The 26193-nt window shown below is 29.5% G+C and overlaps 4 protein-coding genes across 10 annotated transcripts; 2 read left to right on the top strand and 2 right to left on the bottom strand.

Moving 5' to 3' along the window:
• The first annotated feature begins 306 nt into the window (after positions 1 to 306).
• On the top strand, positions 307 to 8870 carry LOC122526112 (mitochondrial glutamate carrier 1-like). The gene is made up of 8 exons (XM_043649283.1): positions 307 to 560; positions 1705 to 1774; positions 2260 to 2394; positions 2628 to 2777; positions 4177 to 4313; positions 4591 to 4776; positions 8267 to 8417; positions 8491 to 8870. The coding sequence occupies exons 2-8, from the start codon at positions 1731 to 1733 to the stop codon at positions 8627 to 8629; spliced, it is 942 nt and encodes a 313-aa protein (XP_043505218.1). The 5' UTR covers positions 307 to 560; positions 1705 to 1730; the 3' UTR covers positions 8630 to 8870.
• Positions 5264 to 8240, bottom strand: LOC122526109 (nuclear cap-binding protein subunit 1). Its single transcript, XM_043649277.1, has one exon. It carries the CDS (start codon positions 7960 to 7962, stop codon positions 5578 to 5580), a length of 2385 nt encoding a protein of 794 aa, XP_043505212.1. The 5' UTR covers positions 7963 to 8240; the 3' UTR covers positions 5264 to 5577.
• LOC122526111 (peptidoglycan-recognition protein LC-like) lies at positions 8567 to 16421 on the bottom strand. 4 transcript variants are annotated; one of them, XM_043649281.1, is made up of 5 exons: positions 14516 to 15081; positions 13126 to 13837; positions 10850 to 11008; positions 10059 to 10331; positions 9809 to 9978 (listed from the first exon to the last, which is right to left on the bottom strand). In XM_043649281.1, exons 1-5 carry the CDS (start codon positions 14522 to 14524, stop codon positions 9947 to 9949), a joined length of 1185 nt encoding a protein of 394 aa, XP_043505216.1. In that variant the 5' UTR covers positions 14525 to 15081; the 3' UTR covers positions 9809 to 9946. The 4 variants fall into 4 exon arrangements, with proteins under 4 accessions (XP_043505215.1, XP_043505213.1, XP_043505214.1 ...); XM_043649280.1 differs by lacking the exon at positions 14516 to 15081 and adding an exon at positions 16199 to 16421 and having other exon boundaries at positions 8567 to 10331; XM_043649278.1 differs by having other exon boundaries at positions 8567 to 10331.
• Positions 16422 to 18123: 1702 nt separating this feature from the next.
• On the top strand, positions 18124 to 24646 carry LOC122525138 (transcription initiation factor TFIID subunit 4-like). Of its 4 annotated transcripts, none has more exons than XM_043647804.1 (10): positions 18124 to 19469; positions 19787 to 20002; positions 21319 to 21435; positions 21655 to 21987; positions 22074 to 22220; positions 22297 to 22559; positions 22695 to 22861; positions 22961 to 23091; positions 23182 to 23364; positions 23500 to 24646. In XM_043647804.1, exons 1-10 carry the CDS (start codon positions 18612 to 18614, stop codon positions 23776 to 23778), a joined length of 2694 nt encoding a protein of 897 aa, XP_043503739.1. In that variant the 5' UTR covers positions 18124 to 18611; the 3' UTR covers positions 23779 to 24646. The 4 variants fall into 4 exon arrangements, with proteins under 4 accessions (XP_043503739.1, XP_043503732.1, XP_043503722.1 ...); XM_043647797.1 differs by having other exon boundaries at positions 21316 to 21435; XM_043647787.1 differs by having other exon boundaries at positions 19787 to 20065.
• Positions 24647 to 26193: the final 1547 nt, after the last annotated feature.

The following is a 26193-nucleotide window of genomic DNA, read 5'->3' as shown; positions in this document are numbered from 1 at the left end:
TTAAATTCCACATAAAATAAAATGTGGAATTTACATCATCGTGTGAACATAAATTCTTTCAACAATAAATGTTTCTGATCATTTATTTTTTTCCATCTCAGCGTATACATAAATATATACATGTAATTATGATTTACAAAAATCATAAATAGAATAAAATCAAATTGTCGTGTAAAATATATTTGAAAAGCGCGCTCAAATTGTTACTGTGGTATTGTACTGTGAATTTGTATTCGTATAAAGTGTTTACAATGTCGTCCAATCATGTGCCAGTATTAGATAGAAGATTTCATTGATTAGTTGATTTCAGTTGATGCAAAAAGTTATGCAATTGTGAGTGGATACTTAAACGTTATAGCCAAAGTTTATCACTCATTATTGTATATCAGATGACATTTCATTGAGGATCAACCTTAAAACGACGACAGAACTTCAGTGGCTCCTGTCAAAGGTTGAACGAATGGGTTTTAATGTCAGTGAACGTGCACTAATCTTATAATAAATTAAATTGTGAGTGATAAAACAAAAGTTTTATCGTTATCATCTGTTCTTAGTGTGAGGTAAGCACCACCTATCAAGTTATATTCTTTTTTTCCATGACATTTTGATATTTCAAGAAGAAATGTGTTGCATTTTCATTAAGAATATTATTCGCTATTCTAAGAGATGATCATAGTTAAATAATAACTATAAATCTTTGCATATATACTTCCCGTTAAATAAATTTCAATGATTTAATGTTAATGTTATTATAACAATTTAAGTTTATGTTATAAATTTTATTATTTAAAAAAAAGAAAGGAAGAAAATAAGTCTTCTTTCTAATATTCTTTCTTTCTTTCTTACTTTCTTTCTTTCTTTTTTTCACTACACGTGTAAACGAGCTTTAATTGTATGTACATACTTATTATTGATGTGACACATTTCCCAAATTTTGTATTCTCAATTTAATTTAGCCTCAATTCACTCTATATGTCTACAGTATCGTTTTATTACTATTGAGAAATACAAGCTATAATAATCTTCAAATCAGAATCTCAACTGATTCTCTTATATTCTATATATATATTTGACAAACAATTTATACATTTTTAAACAATATACCTATCTCAGTCTAAATATATATTGAATATAAATGTGAATGTGTATGATAGTAATAATAATAATAATAATTGACTACAATGATGTAGAGATGTCTAATAAATATTTTTAGAACAAGTAGAAAAAAAAACGATTTTAAATGTAACTCAATTCTTTGAAAGAGAAGAGAAAAATTATACATTGATATTATAAAATGATTATTATTATCGTTTTATTATATTTGCACATGATTAATTAGAGATTTGTGATTATGCATAATAGCAAATATTTTATAGATTTAATGTTACAATTATTGTTTTTTATTAAGAAAAATAGGATATATAATTATTTAGATGAAATACACACAAATAAAAGAATATGAATTATTATTAATATTAAAAGGAATTCTTGTTAAATTTTCTCTGTAATCTGAGTTCAACATATTTTATCTTTTATACTATATTTTTTTTATAATAGTTAATGATAAGAGAGTATTATGTAAGTCTTATATATATATATACAACAGTAAATTGTCTCTTGTATATTGTAAGAATAAAAATGAATATTTTTACAATTATTAAATAAAATATGAATATTATTTAATTATTACAATATGAATTACAGATATTAAATAGAAATACTGATTTTCAATGGCGCAGAAAGATTCACCAAAGTCAATTCCTGATCAATTTAAGTAAGTAAGATTATTGTACGATCGTCTTACAATTGCCAAGAAATAACTGCTTGCTGGTTTCAATTGTGTCCCATTAAATACGAGATCGTTTATTTAAATTGCTACACGAGGTCGACTGTATTAATAAATACAATGTAATTTGTTATTAAATTAAATTGCGTTTAGATTTAATTTATGTGTTATAATAAATTGACACTAAAATTATATTTTTATGTAATAATAAATTGTATTATATTTATTAATATGATTTTAATGCAATTTTATGTAATAATGAATCGCATTACGTATTATTAAATTAATAATCGTATTAATAAATTGTCTGTGTGTGTGTGTAGATATTTTATAAAATATCTTGCATTCAAATCTCGCGCGTTTTTCTATTTTTGGTGCGGATATTTGAAAAATATAGAAACTCGATGAACAAGTTGTAAATCAATATATATATCGTTTATCGATTTATACAATATAAAATGTTTTTATTTTAGGCTTTTACCAAAGATAATAAATGGAGGAATTGCCGGAATTATCGGCGTATCTGTAGTATTTCCTTTGGATTTGGTAAAAACGCGGTTACAAAATCAAGTAATTGGACCAAATGGCGAACGAATGTATAGCTCGATGTAAGTTAAAACTTGGATAAATGAGAACTCTGCTCAATTAATTCGTATGTATGCTAATTAATAGTGTTTAAATTTTCAATGTCATTTTAAAAATATCACTAACACGACAATAACGTTTTATATTACACAATTTTATTTTTAACTTCAATCGATAATTTTCTTGTTGACGAATTTAATTGAAAAAGAAAATAAAAAAGAAAGGGAAACTTAATAATAAATAAATATTTTTATAGGTTCGATTGTTTTAAGAAGACTTATAAAGCGGAAGGATATTTTGGAATGTACAAAGGATCCGGTGTAAATATTTTATTGATTACACCGGAAAAAGCCATTAAACTCACTGCCAATGACACATTTAGACATTACCTCTCCACTGGTCCTGGGTATGTTTATGTGGATGTTTAAATACGTATCAACTATATTTTTATCAGGTACGATGTCTCTAACAAGGCACAACACAAATCGACAAATTTAAACAAGAGAGTCCAACGTTTATAATATATATGTATATATATTAGATGTTGGAATTATTTTGTTGTATTATTTGTCGAATTTACCATCGTTTTGCCCTTTTTTTAATTTTCTTTACAAATTTTCAATTGATTTATTTAATTTTCTTTTAAAATATTATTATTATTATTATTATTATTATTATTTAATTAAAAAAAAACATCGCACTTAATTGTTTGATTACAATATTTGCCTATACGCAAGTATATCAAAGAGAGAAAGAAAACAAATAGATTATGCACGTCAATTAATTTATTTCACTATAAATTTTTAACTGCACCTGCATTGATACAAACAAAAAAAAAAGAAAAAGAAAAAACGAAACATTAAAAAAAAAAAAAGAAGAAAAAAGAAAAAAACAATTTACAAATTTCTTTTTACACAAAATTTTATAGATTATTATTTATATGATTATGTTCTTCCGTAACAAAGCGTATATCATGTATGGTATGGATGATACACAAGCCTGACAAGAAAAATAGAAAATCAGGAGGTGGCAGTAAAAAAAAGTATTTTATCACTGAGGGATGTGTGTACAAGCATACAGGCAGAGTCATGAAGAATCTCTATAGCGCAAATGCAACATACACTAACAAAAAAAGTACGTGTAAAAAATGTCAAATGGTTGAATTGAGATCCGTAGAGCATTTTTTGGCGAGTTCCTCCTATACTAACAATAAGAGATTGCAATAAAATATTATAGAACTTTTAATATTATCTTTTTCCCTTTCGTGTTTTTATTCGTAAATAAATTTGTCTATATGATTATTAATATAATTAATTATAAATTCTCGCTAAAAAATGTCATTACAATAAATTGTCAACACTGGATCTTTCCTATTCCTCTATCTAATCATATTAAGAAAAAAATATGGTTTTTGACAATATTTTTAACATGTAATATGTATTTATGTTATTTGTTATAATGTATGTGTAATACTGGTTTATCATTGAGATGAGTTTATCACTGCGCAAGCAGTGTACTTTTATTGCAATTGTTAAGTTACAATATATAATGAGAAAAGAACATATGTTAACAGATAAGGCATATATTAAAAAGAAAAAAGAAATTTGTGCGATTTCCCCCACAAGTAGATGTGATTGTAATCTTTAATCACACGAATAGTTTCACCATTTCTAAAGCATATGACCCAATTATGATAGCCCCATTTGTATTTATTAATTTAGTGTGAAAATTTGTTCAAAACAAATCTTTTCAATATGTTATCTTTTTATTTGTTCTATTCTTTTTTTCTTCGTTAATTTCCATAGCCAACAACTGCCATTAGAACGTGAAATGTTGGCTGGAGGATTAGCAGGAGCTTGTCAAATAGTTATTACTACACCAATGGAATTACTTAAAATTCAAATGCAGGATGCAGGAAGAGTTGCTGCAGCTGCAAAAGAATGTAAGTAATTGAATATTTGTTAATTATATACTTATTTTATTTCTTTTTTCTTATTTATTATATTATAAAAATTATATTATATTATATATATAAAATTATATTATATTATATAATTATATATATATATATAGAAATTTTTAAATTATATTTTATTACAATACTGACATTATGCGCCATGTATATAAATAATTTAGAATATATTGAGATATAAAATATTAAAGATATGACTAAACTATTTGTCAAATTTGTTTTATAATATATTTCTTCTTTGTTATAGCTGGAAAGACTGTACCGAAAACATCAGCGTTATCTTTAACTAAGGATCTTCTTAAACAAAGAGGAATACTGGGACTTTATCAAGGAACAGGAGCAACGGCACTAAGAGATGTTACGTTTTCCATTATTTACTTTCCTTTGTTTGCTAGACTAAATGATCTTGGGCCAAAACGAGAAGATGGATCATGTAAGTTATTGATCTACTTATTTCGTATAAAATATATTTATCAAATATATTTTCAACAAATCCTTTTCAAGAGTCAATTTTACAGAAAAAGTACATTTAATAAGATTTTAAAAGAAATTCTTTTAGAATTTATAGATATTATTTTGAAGATTATAAGTTTTTCGATTCATTATATAATTAGTTTCTATTGCCTATCTATTATAGATGCAATGAATTTCTTTGGGGCTCGTAAACAATACAGGCTTGTTACAGTGAAAGATTATATAATATCTGTTTGGTCATCTAAGATTCTTTTATTAAGATTTATTTTGTGTAATGATAATAAGTCTTTCTACAAAATTACAGCAGAGTCGAGCATGTATTTAAGATACTTTAGATATAAAATAGTCATAGTTATAGAACATATAGTTTTAGTCAGAAAACATGTATACGTTTGGTATCTCATTAATTTAGTTAAATTCACAAAATATTATACGAATCCCCATAGTTATGTATCAATCGAAGAATACTTTATTCTTGCTAATACTAGTTCCCATACTTATAAATACTTGTACATAAATGCATTATATATAAGCAATATATTTGCCTTGTTATTTTTTCTGTCATTGATATTATAATTAGGAGTGATAAAGCAGACTTTTCTTATATTACTGTACAATTACATCGTATTGTACAGTTACAATATAATTATGAATGTAAATAGGATCTTTTACCAACTCATGGTAATCATGATTTACAAATTTAAGCCACTTAAATTATTTGTTTTTGAATATAATTACAATTATGCGTTTTATATTAGAATTATGCTCTTAAAGATACAAACTGATGAAATACATCTAAAATATGAGGATCCAAATCTGGAGTAAATAATAATGTTTCTAAAGTTGATGAATATTTCTGTACTTGTTCGTGATGGGTCAAGAACACTTGTTGTAGTCGTCCTATAGTCCATTTATACCAATGAGTATTGTAATCAATATTATCTGTATCACATCTAACTAAATGCTCTGAAAGAATCATTATAAATCGCTGAAATATGATGAGAAACAAATTTTTCTGATCTGCTTGTGCTGCTTCTAGTTTCTCCTCCATTCTTTCTACAACATCTTCTGATGGTTTCTCTCTATTACGGTCTTTATTAGTGTCATCATCCTCCGAAGAAGAACCAGATCTACTTTCAGCCCTTCTTAATTTTTCTCTAGCTTCTGCCAATTCTGTGGTTAGTTTAATGACGTGTTTATTTTTTTTCCTTATCGTAAGATGCAAGATTTCCCATATATACAGTTTTGTAAATTCTGATGCCATTTCTTTAGAAAATATCCAATTAGCGATAGCACTGCATTCTATTATGCCAGTTTTCAAAAATTTATCCGTTAATACTGTCATCATTTGATAATGATTCTTCCATAATGCATACATATTTCTTAATATACATATTTCAGCTTCTTCCGTTTCGGCAAGTACTTTAAAGACATAATGAAATTTTCCTATAGCTGCAAAACTGTGACTAAAACTTTTAGAACCAAGATTAAGTAACGTTTGAACAAAAACATCTATTTTCAGCGGATTGAAATTGTTTGTTTCTTCGTGATCCTTAGGTCCTGGCAAAGTATTTAGAACATTTAAAACTTCTTCAGGTGTACATTTACGTCTTATTGATACAACTAGTTCATGAGCTGCAGCAGTACCAGGTAGAGAGCTTGCTCCTTCTGATGAATATTTATATACAGGTTCTGGTAGTGCAGGTATTAATTCCGCATACGATTCTGGCATCATATCACGAATCCTCTGATAATATGATAACCGTAAGGCTTTCTGCAATACTTCTCTAATAAATTTAGGTCTTGGATGCTCTGGATCACGTTGTAAACAAGAATCCCAATCTTCCCAGGACCATCGGAATTGAAAGTTACTCAAATGATATGAAAACCACCAAACAAAACGGTCGAAAGCAGTAGCTGCCATGCTGTCTATTCGACGAAACAGAATTTCCGTTGCTTGAGCCAATACTTGTGGCATTGTTGAAGGCTGTAGTTTGCAAAGTTCTATCAAAATAGATCCATAACAAATTTCAAGATGTTTAGGCGTTGGTAATCTAAATAATTCTCCAAATATTACTTCAACTATACAATAATCCAAAGGAATTTTGGCTTTATATGGAAAGTTCAATAATTGTGCAGCACAGTCTTTCCTTTCAAAATAGTAATTGTTAATAATTTGGCGCAAATGTTCCTCTATGAGAAATCTTTCAATGGCATGGCTACCAGGTAATAGAGGTCCTTCTGCGGGACAATCTGTATAATCAAACATACGAAAGACAGCAGTAGGCAATGGATAGGTACAATTTTCATGATGCGGAGGGGGTATTATTGCAGGCAAATTGTGTTGTAACGCTTCACACAAAATAGAGTCAAAAGCAAGGTATGGTCTGGGAATATGTTTCTCTGCCCAATTGTCTTGCCTAAGTTTTCTAACTTGTGCCCATAAGCAATCCAAATATTCTTCTTGGGGATGAGGTGTGTCGCTCGACCAAACTCTTAAAGCTGGCTGATGTTTCTTGCTACGTTTGTTTAAAAATATTTCAATGGTTACCATTAAATGATCCAATTCTTGTTCTTTTTTCTCGTAGAGTTCTCTTCCGACCCATGGTAATGTCGATAAAACAGCAAAAACGTACCAATCGCGTCTTACTTGTGGTACACTATCTTCATTTGCAGCATCTAACATATTATCAAATAGCTGCATTAATGAGCCACACGATAGAACATGACAATTAACTAAATCTGCAAGGAATCTCAGCGAATATCTTGCTACATTCCATTTGCATGCTTTCAAAGCATCTTTGAAATTCTTTACCATGTAATCAACAAATTCACCCCCAAAATTGAAATTTTTTGCATTTAGTAAGCCAACTAAGGTTGTATAAATGGTACATTTTTCTGGCATTTTAATAGCACAATCTGTTAAAATTCGTAGTATCTTACTACGAAATAATCCAAGATCAGCTTCCAAAACCGAAGCAAGACCTTCTAAATTACTTTCTAAGGAAGATGTTGATTTTTCGCCTACTCTTAGAATTAAAGATTCTAAACGATCTTCAATTTCTTGATTTTCTGAAACACGTCTTCGCTTTTTATAGACACGTTCGTATCCATCGTCTTCCTCGTGTACTCTTCTACGACTCATTTTGTACTATTTCAGTCGTAGAAATGAATTCTTACAATGTGATCTTTATTTCGTGATTTTATTTATAGCAAAATTTAATAGTTATTTACGGTTAACTTGAAACTACACTCACAAATCTATGCATTGACGAAACTTTTCAACATATCGCCAATGATGACTCGACAACGAGAGAGAAAAGATGACGCTATGGTAGCTAAATTCGAGGTTAAAGTTTCCACGATAAACTCATAGGAGGCGCTGTATGCACTTTGCCGCCATTTAATTTAAAACATGCGACTAATGTATTGTGCTTTATCTTTTCTAGCTGTATTTTGGTGTTCATTCCTTGCTGGATGTGCTGCTGGTTCCACAGCTGCATTATTAGTTAATCCTTTTGATGTTATTAAAACAAGATTACAAGCTATTAAGAAGGCACCTGGTGAACCTTCATACGATGGAGTATTAGATTGCATTAAGTGAGAATACATTTTATATATTATTATCTTTTTATATTAATATCATCAAATTCATATTTTTGTTATTTTACAGAAAAACATTTGTCAACGAAGGACCAACCGCGTTCTTTAAAGGAGGTGCATGCAGGATGATAGTAATAGCACCGTTATTTGGAATTGCACAAACAGTTTATTACCTTGGAGTTGCAGAGAGGATTTTAGGTTTAAAATAAAGTATAATATATCTATAAACGATGCCATTCGATAACTCTGGGAAACCGACAATAATTGGCATAGAAATATATTTAAATGTGTTGTTTAAATGCTATCACTGAAATATTACATCTAATGTTATATTAGGCAGTCGCATATTTCCATATCTTATATACAACTGCTTGTGTCATTTTTCTTTATATTATTAAGAATTACAAATATCTATTTTGTAGTTCCAAGTGATCAAAGTTATTCCGAATACGTAGCTTATATTATTTAATCGAATCACTGCTTATATTATTAGCACTAAAGGCGAATTTAACTTTGTATTAATTTTGAGAATTTTTATATGTGTGTTTGTATGTATATATATTTATTTATTTATATGCATACATACATACATATATACATGCATACATACGTATAAAGAATAAGTAATTTAGGAACTATTCAGAATAAAAATCCATGCTGGGTTCATGGATTATTATAATTATGTCGTTTTATGTTGCCTTAAAATAATATTCATGTAATCTTTTAGACATATATACACACATATACATATATATATGTAATGTGTAACAAAGTTTACAAGGAAATAAGAAATTAGGAATGTTTGTCATATTCACGTTACGAGCCAACATCGAAATAATATACAAAGAGTTTATGTATAAATGTGAATATTTTCTTTTTCAATGAATTACATTTATTTTACATTTTCTTTTTATTTTTTTTTTTCTTATAATCGCTGTATAATATTTGTGATGTAAAATTTAAATTAAGTATAAATAGTATAGTGCATTAAATCGTTGCATGCTTCCATTCATGCATAAAAAAGAGCGAAGGATATTCGAGCTCATCAGATAAAATGTAAGATACCCAAAAAAAGATAATCCCCTATGAAGAAGCCTACGTTTAAAAATAATACACATGCAATCATAAAAATTTACAGACAGGCATACACGCACACGCATATACAGAATGTAAAACACGCAAAAGAAAAATAAAATCAGAATGTTCAGTTAACAATTAGGAACCACTGAGAATGAACACGTTTGTTCGTTCAGTGTTTAAAAACTTAGAGAGAAACATAAAACAAGAACAAAAGGAAAAAGTTAGTAGAGTATTCAGATAAATTTATTGGAATGATACTTTGAAGAAAGAGAGAAAAAAGAGTTCTACATTAAGATTCTAAAAAGATGTATTAAGGAAAAGGTACCCAATGAGGCCATGTTTTTATTTTGCTGTAAAGTGCATCGCCAGGACTTAACGTTTTCGATACTTGCCGGTGGCCAAGTAATTTATAATCCTTGTCGATTTTTCCAGCTTTAACGCCTAATTCAATAATTTTTTCTGCGGCATGTAGCTGAACCTTTGGCGGTAATACAGAGTTAAACGTACCAATGAATGATATTCCTATGCTTTTATTATTATAACCAAAGGCATGTGCACCTATGTAATCCCAACTACGTCCAACGTAAGCAAGACCATCACCACCAACGAGAAAATTGTATCCAATGTCCGACCAATTTCTTGATTCGATGTGAAACGTTTGTGCGAATCTCACGTGGAGAGTACATTCCGATTGCGTCGTACAAAACTCAGTGGCCGTATGGCTGATGATAACGTAAGGGACAGGTAGTTTCAATTTTCCCAAGGGTTTCACTGGTGGCTGTGCTCCCCATTCATTTCGCTGAATGAATCTCACGTTATTTACTATGACTCCTGAAATGTGAATTTTTATTTATTTATTTATGGATAATACAATTCTCCTATTTTTATATAGGTAAGTCGGTTTTGTTAATCATACGTTGGATGCAGTAAAATAATTTATTTTTCAATTATACATTTATTTCTTTGAAACATGGTAGAATTTGAAGTGTCCCTCGTTAATATGTAAGTGTCATAGTGGGATATTGTTTATACCACAGTATTAAGAGATTATTTATATTTCATTCTATAATTAAATATCGAAATATAATTTCTATTTTATTTATTTTATATAATATAAATTCCTTGAAAGATAATATTAGAATGAATCTTAACAAAATAGGATACGAGAGTTGCAAATGGAAGGATCTTGTATTTCTGTATCTCTTATATTTATTTATCTATTTATATAAATATCTCTAACGAGAATATTAAAAAAAGAACGGCACCGTTTGTCGATTATGTTCAGAAAGAAAATATATCAAACGAGAAATGATTTTGATTTTGTTTCAAATTACGAACATTGATATTACCCTCGAGAGAAGAATCTGGTATTTCCGGGAAAACCAAAGCTGGTGGGACATCGTGTCTGTGTGTGAGAAGTACAGAAGCCACGACGATTGTGGTCACAACTATTAACGCTATTGTACACAAAAGTGCTGCGCATCGCCACGTCCATAGCCAGTTTTTTACTATAAAATAGTGATTAATTTAAAAAAATAGAAAGGACACAATAATACACAATGCAAAAGATCAGAATTATTTGATTTTTATATTTTTATCGATCAATATGTATGTGAGAAAGATAAAGAAAATGTTATTTGAATGTGCATTAATAGTTCATTATTATGAATAAAAAGATAACGTCATACATGCCGATTTTTTTCGTTACTGTTGCAAGATCAATAAAATTAAAAATAATTTAAATAATAATGAGAGAAAGAGAGAGTAAGAAAAATACTTTTTATACAAGTCAAATATTTTCAATTTATAATTATATAAAATCCAGAAATGTTAAGTTATTCGTAGAAGACAAATTTTATTAAAAAAAAAAAATATATATATATATATATATATTTATCTATTTTTATTGGTTCTATGATAATTTAAAAGTAGGTGTCTACTTTTATCGAGTTAATCCTATCCCGTTAGAATCGATGATACCGTTAGTTAGAAAAAGAACTTTAAGATTTGCAAATATTATTATCTGATTAGCCACGTCTATAAATTTAGTACAATGGAAGACAAATGAAAGAGATTGAAAAATTGATAAATTTACCATTTTCTAAACAATTAAGGCGTTCCCTGTAAAACTGAATCGGTTGATTTATCTCTATGGAAGTACAATAAGAATCACAGGAGCAACATTTACTGTACTTTACGAAATGATATTTGTTCCAGGAATAATTAAATAAATTAAATATGTCGGTGAAAAAACATAACATTATTGAATGTTTAATAAATAAATAAATAAATAAAATGAAAATGCAAGAACGCGCGTTCTATTATTATCGTTACTGAAACGGCTTTTGCTTTTCGACTTTCTTAAGTTCCATTCTAATCTTCTATTATATATAGATTTCGATAGGACCGTGTAATCCATTGTCTACCGGAAATTAGATCAAGATAATATTTTAAAACTTGTACAAGGATTGATAACAAATTTGATTATACATTTCCATCAATGTACGTATTGTTGTTGTAAAATGAAATATCTCGACAAAAATGAAAGATAAAAAATTATTAAATCGCAACGAACAAATATGTGACACATACGATTTAAATAAATCCACTTAATGCTACTTTATATCGAATGTTAAGTACGATATAAAAATAATCTCGCGGAATAACTGATTGGATGTTATTTTATTATTATTATTATTATTATTTTTTTAGGGGGGGTTTTTTTATTCCTTCTCGTGGCCCTTATCGCTGCGATGTTTTCTTTTTTTTTTTTTTCGTTAGAAAGATAACGTCTTCTTTGAAAAGATAAAAAATAAGAAAAATAAAAAAGAACTAGACATATATATTTTAAAGATTACATCCAGCTAATAAATATTCTGATTGAAGTATTTATAGTCTTTTTATACAAAAGTGATAAGTAAACGAAATTATTGATGATACCAATAAATTTGATAATTATTAATTAGAATAATAAGAAAAATAACTATTTAATGTAACAATCATGTACACATCTGTAATCTATGTCTGACCTTTATCATAATTCAGGCCATTTTTGATGTTCGATTTATTCCGAATAAACACACGTGCCTAATGTTCAAGTTCATAATTTTTGAAAAAAAAAAAAAAAAAAAAACAAGAGAAAAAGAACAATTTCTACGATTAGGAGCCTAATCTATCCAACCATGACGATATCTACATCATAGATAATTATAATTTCCTCGCGTTCTAATTTAATAGTTTTATTTTCAAGATCTAACAAAGAGTTTCTCGAATGAATAAATTAGGTAATAAATAGGTAAAAAATTACATGTAAAAGATTGAGAAAGCTAGCCATAAACAAAGATGATTAAAGTGAAAATTTTCTCTCTCTCTTTCTGTCTGGATGTATACATGCGTCAATGGAATAATAATAATAAAGCGAAAGTTTTTTCCTTTTATCCTCAATTATCGAGATAAACGTTTTTCTCATCGCGGCATGTCAGACGCGCCATATTTACGCAGCACATTCTGCAACACGGTAGAGAGAGAGAAATTTGGCATATTGGTACTAATGAACGTGAATAAATGAAAAAAAAGAAAAGAAACAAATAATATAAATAAATGATTATTATCATAAAACAATTACCTCTCTCATAATCATTCTTTTGTGATAAAATAGGCCTGCTGAGACCATTTCCTCCTGTTTTACCTAATGATAAATCGGATGCGTTAGCGTCCGATGTACGTGGTCCATCAAATTCATTTGTTTCTTTATTTTCCACCGAAGGTGGATTCGAATAAATGAACTGTCTTATCGTCACCGGACCCTTGTACAAAGTTTTGTTACCCAGATGAACGTTCGTTGAGTTTTTCACGCATATATCACCGAAAGTTGATGGATCAGCATTCGGTAAGACCACTTTACCATTTGGCACCAAAATCTGTTGTTGATGTTGCACAACAGTGGACACTGGTAAATCTTTCGTCCATTCTTCTTCCTCAAAATCAGTATCATTTTCGTCTTCATCATCGTCATCATCTTCTTCTTCTTCTTCTTCTTCTTCTTCTTCAACGCTTCCATTATTTGCACAACGATCAACTACATTTTTTGTATTATTTATGTCACTGCACTGCGTAGGAGTACTGTTAATAACACCATTAGAATTAACTGCTGTTATCACTGTATTATTATTGTCTTTAGATAATTGTAATTGTTCGAATTTAACACGACTATTAGGCGAATTATGTGACGAATCGATTTGTGACAATTCGTTGACTGTTCGATTATCTTGTTCTTTTTCATGTAGATTATTGTCTGCTGTTTGTTGACATTGGATCAGTGTCACCATACCCGTTTTCTGTTTCAAAAATTTACATTAAAAATTGCTAATATTTTATATCAAAAAAAGAAATATATCTACACATGTATTATAGAAACTTATGCAACTGTTAAAATATACGCGACCATAGTTTTAATCGGAAACTGTACGATCGTACCAAGTAGAGTCGTCTTCTCTCGTTTTTTTTTCTCCCCACCACGGATTATTCGTAAGTTTTATACAAGATAAATAAGCACAATAGTAAGACATATCGATTATATACTGAATATATTTAATGACCGATACAATATATTTACCATAATTATTTGATTTCTTAAATGAAGTATAACGTCGTTAAAAAATTCATAATTGCCGTCGTAACGTCTCGTTGATATTTAATTGCAACAAATAATTAATATATTGACAATATTATCAATACATATTGTCACTAGTTAAATATATATTTTTATCGAAGTTCATCAAATGCATGATGATTCATGTCTACTTGAAATTACAAATGCAAAACTGAATAATTTTAGTATTCTCTCTTCTTTATCTTTCTACTACGCGAAGTTAATATTTATCAAATGGTCACGAGTTTGAAACTATTAATTAGATAGGAAATGAAATGAAATATGTAGATATATTTGACGAAATATCTTTTGAAAAATATGTTATCACACCCGGTTACATATAAACACATACATACATACATACATCATACATACATCGAGAGATAATGAAAATCGATTGATCGATTATTACCTCTCGCAAATCATCATTTTCATCTAACGTGGCCTCCACTCCTGATCGATAAAATAAAACGTCGTTGTATTTTACTCGTTATTAATATGTATATGACAACAGATCTTCCTCGATTTTCTTTTTTCTCTTTCACTTCCACTTGAAACAACGATTTCTTCAATGGCGTCGTTGAACTTAGGCGTACTTGCAATTATAGAAACAAACACCTGTTATTGCGATCTCGATCATACCTATTATTTACGACAAACTAATTTCAATGTAACTTTCTTTACTTGAAAGCTAACGATAATAAATCGATACACTCGTTTTGTTAAAACAGCCTTTCGATACTGTTCTTCTCTTTGTCGTCGTCGTCGTTGTGTCGTCAGCGTCATTGATGACGGCACGATTTTTAACGAAGGTCGTATTCGAGAATGTCGAATCCAAATCAAGAGACAATCAAGAGTGAAACAAAAAACCTAGAGGGAGAGAGAGAGACAGGAAAAAACTGGTTAAGGATACGCAAAGAGAATACTGAAAAATTTTTCTCTTCTTATTATCAATATTGCTATCTTTTTCTGCTTTTTCCTGTCTTTCTTTCTTTTTCATTCTTTCCATTTTCCCTCTATTACTTTCGATATCGATTGCGCGGGATAATTTACGTTTTCAAATGTAGAACGTATGCACGTAAGTATCTTTGTATTTGAAAAAAACAAAATAAGAAAAGAAGAAGAAGAAGAAGAAGATCGCATGCAAATCTTATTATGTGTGTGTGTGTAAGATCATACGATAATTATAAAATATAATTAAAAATCACGCATTGTTCGTCCGTCTTATCTAAGTTTTTAATATTATAAATAATTGATACCTTATTAGAAATTGGTCGATGCTTGTATTTGTTTGATGCTCGATCCTAAAAAATTATATTTAATACACATATTTAAAGACCTTTTCTACCCTTCATTTTCTGCCATTTTATATGTACTAAGTGGTTGCCTATTTATTTCAATACTTGACTGTATTTGCGCGTTTTTATATGGTTATCATTAAATGTGATAATTTAAAAATATATATTTTACCGCACCATAAAATAATAATAACATTAAAAGAAAATATATAATTTTCTAACTTACCTGCTGAATATGCATATACGAAGATTGTCGAAAGGACAATAAATAATAATTGAACTAGAGTAATCGTAGGCCTCATCTCTTTGTTTTGATGATTAAACGATTTAATAAATTAATTTCTTCGTATAACCAATGTCTTCACATTTATATACTTTTGTTATCATGCGATAACATTATTGTTATCAAAAAAGAAAGATTTTGGATATAGATCGATATTGATAAGAGAGTAATATAAGAAACATATTTAGGGTAGCTTAAATATAATTGATTCTTTTGTATATAAATATGTTTATTATTATGTAAAAGAATAGCTTAAAAGATTTAAATATAATGACCTATATACGTAATTTAAAGATAAGTCAATGCTATAATCATATCTGATATATAATCTTATAAAAAGTATATATTATATATTATATATTATTATGTGTGTGTGGTGTATGTGTACGGTGAAGATGATTGGACAATTAAAGCGAGTTTACATTTCACATATCACAGAAGTATGCGACGATTAATAAAAACGTACCTTTAACGAACTGAAGATCTGATTGGTAGAAATTTTCTGTTCGCTGATTGAACGTTCTCTTTTACGCGCATTGAACTCTTCGTTACGATTGGTTGATGTATTTCTATACTCTAGTCCATTGGGTTGCCACTTCTTACCCCCTCCACTTTCTTATTTGACATCGGTTCATTTTTAATGCCACAATAATATAATATAATAAAAAACTGGTGTGTGTACTTATGTACGCACGTAAGAAGTTATACTTCTTTGCCGTACCAAAACGAATATAACCTCAATAACCTCAAAAATAACTTCAAAAAAAAACTTCAAAGAAAAAAAATAACTTAAAAAAAAAATAATTATTATTATATATATATAAGAAAGAATAAAAAAAGAAAAAGAAAATATCAAAATATAGATATTAGTCCACACTAAATATAAGAGAGATATATCGAATTACTTCACGCGTCAACAGCCATGGCGCGGTTACAGCATTAGTTCTCGCTTCGATCATTTGAGTAAAGCGGCGCTGAGTACGATTAGTATTTGGATGGGTGACCCGCTTAAGAAAAAAAGGGGAAGAAGAAGAGAAAACAACTTCATGCCGTATACTTGAAATCGCTTTGCCGCGTGTCGTAAATACTGACAAACTTCATGGTGTCGTTTTTCCAGACGCTCGGAACAAAATCACTCCCCATTACATTTTCCCCAACGCGCTAAAAGAAGTATAACTTCAATAATATATAATAATGCACTAAAACAGGGTTACCATTAAATATAGTGGAAAACCTAAACTAACTACTAAAACTTAAAAAATTTATTGTTAAAGATAATTGAGTTGGTATTACTGTTGAACCCTACTGTTTAGCATTGAGCACCGCTGGCATTGAGTGCAACACGCTGTTGGTTATAGCTATAATACATTTGAGAAGTTATTTGTGAACTATATTTAAAGTTAAATAAATATTCTTTTAAAGTAAATTAACAATAAGAAAAACAATAGTTAAATAAGAATCGTGTATATATAAAGATTATAATTATTAATATAATGTGAACTTATATATAAGATATTCACAGATTATTCATGTGCCATTAGAGGTTATACTTTAACAATAATTATTATCAGTTGAAGTATTTTGTTGTTGTTTTACAATATATATGTAAGTAGAAATTATGAAATAAAAAATTTATTTTTTTCTCTAATTTTTTAAAATAAAATTCTATGAGAATACAATTGTAAACATTCTTAATTCTATGATTTAGATGCTGAAATTGACTTATTATATTTTATGTATAGAATTTAACTTCTGCTATTTTTTTATCTTAACAACTTTTTCTTATTCTTTGCATATAACATTCTAAGTTTTACAATTTAAATTATTATGAATAAAAGTTAAATGAATATATTTAAAAGTAACCTTTTTTTTTTATATAACTAGATATTTATTATATTATTCTACTTATTTACATAATCTTTTAACCATCAAATTTCGTTTATAATTGAGATATATTTAACAAAAGTACTTATAATTATAATTATTGTTGTATGAAAAAAGTAGAATGTTTGAAATATGATATACATAAAAAAAACAAGTACAATTTGTGTATAGCATTGTATTCAATAACATTGCAGAAGTTACATGATATTTCACTTATGAAACTACTATTCATTATCATTATGATCACTTTTTATATTTGTTGGTTATATCACATTATTTTTCTTTATTCCTGTAATAAAAAAATTCTTTTTTTTTTAATTATATGGAATAAATCTCACACACAAATATACAGTATATTGTATTATGTTATATCTGTATATATATTATTAAAAACCAAACAATTTTATCTAATATAAATCAAATAACGTTTCACTTTTGTGAATGAGTCACACATATATACATGTCCATATCATATCATATAAATGCATATGTTATATGCATATACATTTTTTTGTTAAATAAATTCACATACAGTCAATTAGAGAGAGATCCATAACAATAAAAAGAAATAATAATTATTATGAACGTTTATTTGAATTATATGAAAGTATAGAAAATATTATTGAATAAATGAAATAAAGTAACTAGTGCGTGTAGTTAGTAAAAAAAGTGGCCATTTTGGCGGGGTTGATGTTTTCACGGCGTGCATCGAATAGTCGTAATACACGAGGTAGATTAATAATAAAGAAAAATAAATATGAAAAATCTTAAAGAAATAATCGGTACACGAATGTTACACTAAAAACCGTAAACGAATACCGTTATTCGTAATGACGACTAGTCTAGGAACAAAGCGTGCGATTTAAGCCGACGACAAACGAGGACACGTCGTGTAAAATTTTCAACCACGCTAGGGTGGGGGAGCCAATGCACTATGGGAAGAATTTACGACAGACGCATGCGTAGTTCAGTTTACAGTTGGAGCTTGGAAGAAAATGGCGTCTGCTAAGTTTCTGGAGGAAGCTCTGAGTACGGACATTGACGAATCTGCAGTGAACGCAATAGTAGGCTCCCTCGAAACACAGCTTGTAACATCGACGCCAACCGTTTCTGGCCATCAAGCAAGTTCTGCGACGGCTAGTCAACAGAATCATCAGGTGAATAGCAGTATTTCCAACGGGGGCACCATTACTGCATCGATACAACCACAGAAACATGGGGTTTCCAACGGTGGCGGTGCCACCCTTGTGAACAATCTTTTGACTCAAGAAGTTACAAAATCGATCACCACGAGTACTTTGCTACCAGTGAACGTAGTAACCTCGAACGCGGTAGCGCCAGGACAAGAACCTGTTAAGATAATATATCCTACGATCGGACAAGTTATTGCTACAACGGGAGTAGCAACGGCTAATAACAAGCTTCCTTTCCCTACACAAACTGTTGGGCAATTGGCTAATGGTACATTGGGCATAACCTCACAAGCAGTGTTACAGACAACATCCAACGCTGTTTCGAACGTTGGTACCATCAGTCAAACTGGTAATCAGGCAGTGACCGGAGTAAACAAGCAGACAGGCACTGCTTTAGTGATAAAGACTAGTGTAGCACCTGGTGGAATGGTTTCCGTCCCAATGTCTGTTCCGGTCTCTGTGACTAGCAGTGTCGTTAGTTCGGCACTGCAAGGTAAAGCTGGTGTTACACCAACGATAGTACCCAGCAATGTGCAAATTCTCAATGTTAATGCGATGAGACCAGGAACACCAGTAGCAGCTCAACAGGCAGGAAAGCAAGTTGCACCAAGAGTGGTTATCGGTCAACACATGGTTGGAACAAAACCTGGAGCTCAAGGGGTAAGAGAAACATACTTTAAATACCATTACATTGTTGAAAATCATTTTGTAATGCATTACATTGATTAATTTCTAACTATCTTATAACGTTTAATCACATTTAATCTTTTCATAAGCAATTTATTAAGTTTCAATATATGTGTCTTGGTTTTTTAGTAAGTAACATACACAAATTTTATAAAATGTTATCTGTAAGTAATTACCATTACATTTATAAGTGATTTAATAAAATTCATTCTAATCTGTATATGTAGATATATGTATATATTAGCATTGTATATATATGTGTATATATTGTTTATTGTTTTTATTTACAGATTACATTGCAAGCACTGCATGGTCTCCAACCTGGAGCTCAAGGTCATTTATTGTTAAAAACAGAAAATGGTCAGTATCAGTTATTAAGAGTAGGACCAGCACCAACAGCGGGAACACCATCCGGTACTGCTGTTACTCCAAATAGTATCACAGGAAATGCAGTGGTTGCAGCACCATCCCCTGGCACTACCTATCGTCTAGCCTCTGTGCCGGCTGTAAGTAGGCTGAACACTCAGTTCACTGGTCCACCACTCGCCACCTTAAGAAAACCCGTTCAGGTGACGCTCTCTTATACCTGCTATAAGACTCGATGTAGTAGTTGTAGAAACTTATTGGTTTGTGATTTTAGTTTGTTGGAATGGTGTTCTATAGTAGACTATGTATTTTATTTCAATATTATTAGATTTGACTGCGTTCCATTTATTTAAAGTTTGAAATTACTTTGTATTATAGATATTCTATTTAGTCGTTGATCATTACCAAATTATAATAGTCTTTTTATTATTTGGATATGCTTGTATTTTTAAATATGCTATTTTTCAATATTTCTAGATCTATAGTAAATTATTATTTACTTTTTCTTTTCTTTTTTTATTCTTTTCTTTTTTTTTAGTATCATTGATACAAGATATATCATCTATCAATGTGATAGAATTTTGTTGTTCATTTATCTGTTGGAATGCTGTTCTTTGTTTAGAGTAGTTTATATCTGTTTGTTAGTAGTAGTGAGTTTGGTAATTGTTATAATATATTTATATATTTTATGTGGTATTATATACATATATATACATTTTTAGCGTATTTTATAGGGATGTTGGAAATATGAATTTAATTGTAAATGTGGCTATATATTTAGATTTTTTACAGATCTATTTAAAAAGTAAATAGATAAATATATTGTCTAAATAATTTGATTTATCGCTGAAAGTATTTTGATAGCAACTTCATTTTTTAGATCGATGTAATATGTTAATCGATATAATATTATTATTATATATCATATTTGCCTTTTATTACAATATTTCAAGTCATTAATTTTGCTTGTTAAACGTAATTATTAGAATTAATTATTACGAAGTGCTAAATTCAAATACATTTGTCAAATATAGTACATTACTTCTGCTAATCTTTTACTTTTAATAAGATATTAAAATGCATTAAAATGCATTAAAAGAGAGAATTGATAATAAGCGAGTCTATATAAGGTACAAGTGCGTCTAAGATTATACATCAACATTATTATGATAAATGATTTTAACTGTTTAATACAAGGGAATATTCGATTTAGATTTATCTCAAGTATAAATTTTGTTTGTGCATGTATACAAGTATATATATACACTTATAATTTTATTAGTTATTTAATTAAAAGAAAATGCAATACGCTAAAAGTAAATTTATTTTTTTAAATTTATCTACTTATGTTATTTTTTAAATAAATATTTCTATGTATATACTGTAAAATAATATGAAACTATATCAATTCTGTTTATTATAGTTATGCTAATATTATTCTTGTTTATTAAAGCAGACGGTGGCAGCTTCCATCGCTACAACAATTGTAACTCCTCCTACTCTTACTACCGCTGCTACTACAACAGCTATTCCAACCGCTACTACAGTTCAAGCAGTTCAGACGCCGGCACAGGTGAGCTTATTTTTATATTAAATTGTCTTATTAAATCTGTGTTTGAAGAATATCTAAGTTATCATAATAATATAGACAAATATGATAGACCTTAAGTAGAATAAGATGCGATAAACAAATTTGTAGAAATGATCTTAGAAAAACTTATGTGTATTAAAATTATATTATGTAATATTTGTATATATTTATATTATCTGTTATTTTCTTTTTTGTTTTTAGCGTCAAACTTTAGATAATACCAAAGAAAAGTGCCGTAAATTTTTAGCAAATTTATTAGAATTGTCTAGTCGTGAGCCTAAATCAGTGGAACGAAATGTTCGGACTTTGATACAAGAATTAATTGACACTAAAGTTGAGCCTGAAGAATTTTGTGATAGACTTGAAAAATTATTGAATGCATCTCCACAGCCATGCCTAATTGGCTTTCTCAGAAGGAGTCTACCACTTCTACGTCAATCTCTTGTGATGAATGAATTAGTCATTGATGGAATAAAACCTCCTCCAGCTAGTGTTGTGTTTACTATAGCATCTGCAGCACCAGTAGTAACGCAGGTAAATATTTTTTTGTTTAACCCGTTAGCTGTATTCAAATATCATTATATAGTGAATACTTTAGCTGTTCATTTTGTAACGTTTAGCAACAAAATCAAATAAGACCAACAGCAGCAATTGCCCCTACAATTCCTGTTGCAACAACACCAGCTACACAAGTGAAAGTAATGGCGCCATTACCTACAGCAACAACGACAGTACCTCGACCTACCCAACCAGTACAACAAAGGGTGGTAAGTATGTTTGTTCAATATATATATCTTACGAAAATTTATCTTGAAATTTACGTAAATATTAATTTTTTCTTAGATGCGTCCTATGCCAACTGTTGTACGCAGCCCAGCTTCTTATGCTGTTAAATCAACAGTAGCTGTTACTAATATACGTCCTACACCACCCGTCGTTCAAAAGGCACCAATTGCGACGACTGTTGTTAAAACAGTAACAACTACTGCACAAGCTAAAACAGTTAACACACCTTCTATCGTTAACAGGACCATAGTGCCTTCTTTGGTGCCAAAACCCACTGCCAAAGAAAAAGAAAAGAAGACTTTTTCTTCAGCTGGGTATACGTAAGTATTTTGACTATTATAATATGGATTGAAATAAGAAATATATTTTTACAACAATGTTGATATAAAATATGATGTCGAGATAAATATTCTAAAATGATATGGAGATGTATATAACATGTATTTTAATTATAGCGGAGATGATGACATTAATGACGTAGCAGCTATGGGTGGTGTTAATCTTGCAGAAGAATCTCAAAGAATTCTTGGCTCAACAGAGTTTGTAGGGACACAGATACGTTCTTGTAAAGATGAAATATTCTTACATATGGCACCGTTACAACAAAGAATTAAGCAAATAGGTAACGTGCAATGTTTATATTCAAAATATATTATTTATCTTTTTATATAATCCATTATACTGATGTTTTCAAAGGAAACATTAATTTTTTCCTCTTTAGTTTCTAATTATGGCTTAGAAGAACCTAATCAGGAAGTGGCTGCATTGATTTCCCATGCTACACAAGAAAGGCTAAAAAATTTGGTTGAAAAATTGGCATTAATTGCCGAACATAGGATAGATCTTATAAAGGTAATCCGAGTTATTCATTTTTAATATTAGTTATTAGACTGTATATGTAAATGTTTGATTTATTAATCAAATTATACGTGGAACGATCAGGTGGACCCAAGATACGAAGTAACGCAGGATGTAAGAGCACAGTTAAAATTTCTGGAAGATCTAGATAGGGTAGAACGCAGAAGACACGAAGAACAAGAAAGAGAGGTACTGCTGCGCGCTGCTAAAAGTCGTGCTAAAACAGAAGATCCTGAGCAAGCTAAACTGAAGGCCAAAGCCAAAGAGGTATTTATATAAATTTAATTATTTCTTTGTTTTTTTTTTTTTTTCTATTAATGAAATTGTCAATGAAGGGTCAAAATAAAAAATGAAGAAAAGAATTGGACGAGTCTTAATGATTAATGATTAATTATTTTTCAGATGCAACGTGCAGAAATGGAAGAATTAAGACAAAGAGAAGCAAATTTAACTGCTCTACAGGCAATTGGTCCTCGCAAAAAACCTAAATTCGATGTTGGAGGACCTGCTAATAGTCCAGGAAATAATTCCAGTTTAAACACCTCAGTAACAGGAATGAACAGACAAATGCCATTGAGACCGCGTTTAAAGAGGGTAAACTTTCGCGATTTATTGTTTCTTCTCGAACAAGAGAAAGAAACGTGTAGAAGCACAATGCTATACAAGTCTTACTTGAAGTGATGTTCTATGAAGGGCAGGAACTCGAATGATCCGCCCGACATATGGCGTCCTACATACACGGTCTTGTGTGAGCTGGTCTCAATGGACCTGAATGGACAGTGCGGTTTTACACTGTATGTTGTATCGTATGGCATTTCATATCGTATGTTTTACGATGACATTTGCTGCGGATCAGCCTTGTGATATCGCATACATTTAAAATGACGTTATTTCTACCATGCTTCCCTACTGTAAATGACTGACAAAAAATTTTTTAAATGTAATATAATAGATCGTTCTTTATTTTTCAACACGAAATTCACATTAATGAAGAAGAGTAATGTGTATGAGCACATCTCTCGTCGCGTTAGTCTTGAATAGCCTTTATGGCAAGGAGTAAATGTGATTAACCATATATGAATATTGTTATATGGTGGATGTGTGTTATCATAGAATGATTATATGAAAATGAATGAATGTGTGTACATTGTTATGCTATATATATATGCCTGCTGCATTATAATACTTGACCTATACTTTTGGACATTGTAGCGATAGTGTGTAAGAGATATACATGCGTGCAGGTTTTGTTAAAATAGTAAATCGTATTTTTGCAAATAATACAACATAATATGACACGAGCACATTGTCCAAAATGTATGGAAAATTTGTACAATATCTTACACGTTAATATCATATAGAGATAATTTCAATGTTGGTACAACAAAATATAGCTACGCTCCACCAATACGATGGAATTGTTATCAGTATATTATGTTGTAATCTACATTTTCAGTGTTTATAAAAAAAAAAAAAACAACCAACTAGCTGTTACGTTTTTTATTAAAGAAACATTTACAAAAGTATGAATAATGATGAATATTCTTTCGATCGATGTTAATTTAATTATTTATTTCCTGTTTGGGATTTAGTGCAGGTTCTATTTGAAAAAGCAAAAACCTAAAGAAACACAAAAAAAGAGAGAGAATTGTGCTTTGCATCATAATCGATTGAAAAAATTCAGAGTGTGTACCTGATTTGTATGTAAAAACAAGAAGAAAAAAAAGAGAGAAAAAACAAATTTCAATGGATGTACACGGGTGCCTATATTATAGAAAATATCACAGTGCAGTTGAAAGAAGAAGGAGAAAAAGAAGAAGAAGAAAAAGAAGAAGAAAAGAAAAGGAAATAGAGAGGAAGGAGATTAAGAGTAATAATAATAATGTGTACATTTCTCTGAAGGTGCTCATGAAAGAGCTAACTGCACAGGCGCTTTGCATTTTGTAGATATGCCCAAGTTAATTTTATTTTGCGCAATTATAGTACAATGTTAGTTGTATATACGAATCCTCTGCGAAGGAATTTATTAGGTGCGTTTATTATTTTGGGTACACGTACTAATATGTAGTCAATTGTCAGAGAGCAATATGTTTTTGCGGTGATAGTTTATCTACTAAATGAGTTTATGACAAATTTTTTCTTCAATCTTACGTGCAAATGATACTCATGTATAAAATATACATATAGAAATATATATTTATATACAGGGTGTCCTATAACTGAGGGTACAAGCAAACAGTGGATGATTTTAAGCGAAAAACTATAGTCAAAAATATACAATTAAATTTGTTCATATAAATCTTTGTTTCTGAGAAAAATAAGTTTGATAATTTGATGCAATCCTAGGGAAACTAAAAGTCTCGTTTGATAATTATCATACTGACAATGTTTGTGAACATATTAAAAAACAGAAAAATGTTCTTCGAAATATCCGAGAATAAGATAGTGAAATTCGTCGACCTGAAACTGAAACGCGCGTACTTGATACATTTTTAAATTTATTTTTCTCGTGAATATTTTATTGAACAAAAGAAATCATTTACATGAATAAATTTTATTCTACAGTCTCGATTTAGTTTTTCATGTAGAATCATTAATTCTCGCTTGTATCATCAATTATACAGGATACTCTGTATATATATAAAGAAAGAAACATCGGTCATAGATACATACGTATTTTCATCAAACGAGGGAGATACTACATTAAAATAACAGAATTTTTTTCTCCAAATTAATTGATAAGTTATCCCATTGAAAAAGACTGCCACAATTTGGTGATGTCCTTATCGATTGATAAGCATATGATATACAATTTATTTCTTATTGGAAATCTATTTATTATTACAAAAGCAGGATCAAAAAAATTTATAAAAATGATAGGATACATCGATGCGTATGAGCATCTGTAAAATTCTATATAAATAATGTAAAAAGTTTTAACGCAACCCATATATAGTATATCATAATATGGCTCAAATGGAAAAATTATTGTCTCGGCGGGCCATATATATATAGATACAGTATTTTATTCTTACGTGAAGAATTAACGCTACTACGATGTAGAGAAAATCATAGAACGTTATTTTTCACTTTGAT

The sequence above is a fragment of the Polistes fuscatus genome, unplaced genomic scaffold, assembly GCF_010416935.1.
Source record: "Polistes fuscatus isolate 324 unplaced genomic scaffold, CU_Pfus_HIC Scaffold10, whole genome shotgun sequence".
NCBI lineage: Eukaryota > Metazoa > Arthropoda > Insecta > Hymenoptera > Vespidae > Polistes > Polistes fuscatus.
This window is presented reverse-complemented; position numbering and strand designations above follow the sequence as displayed.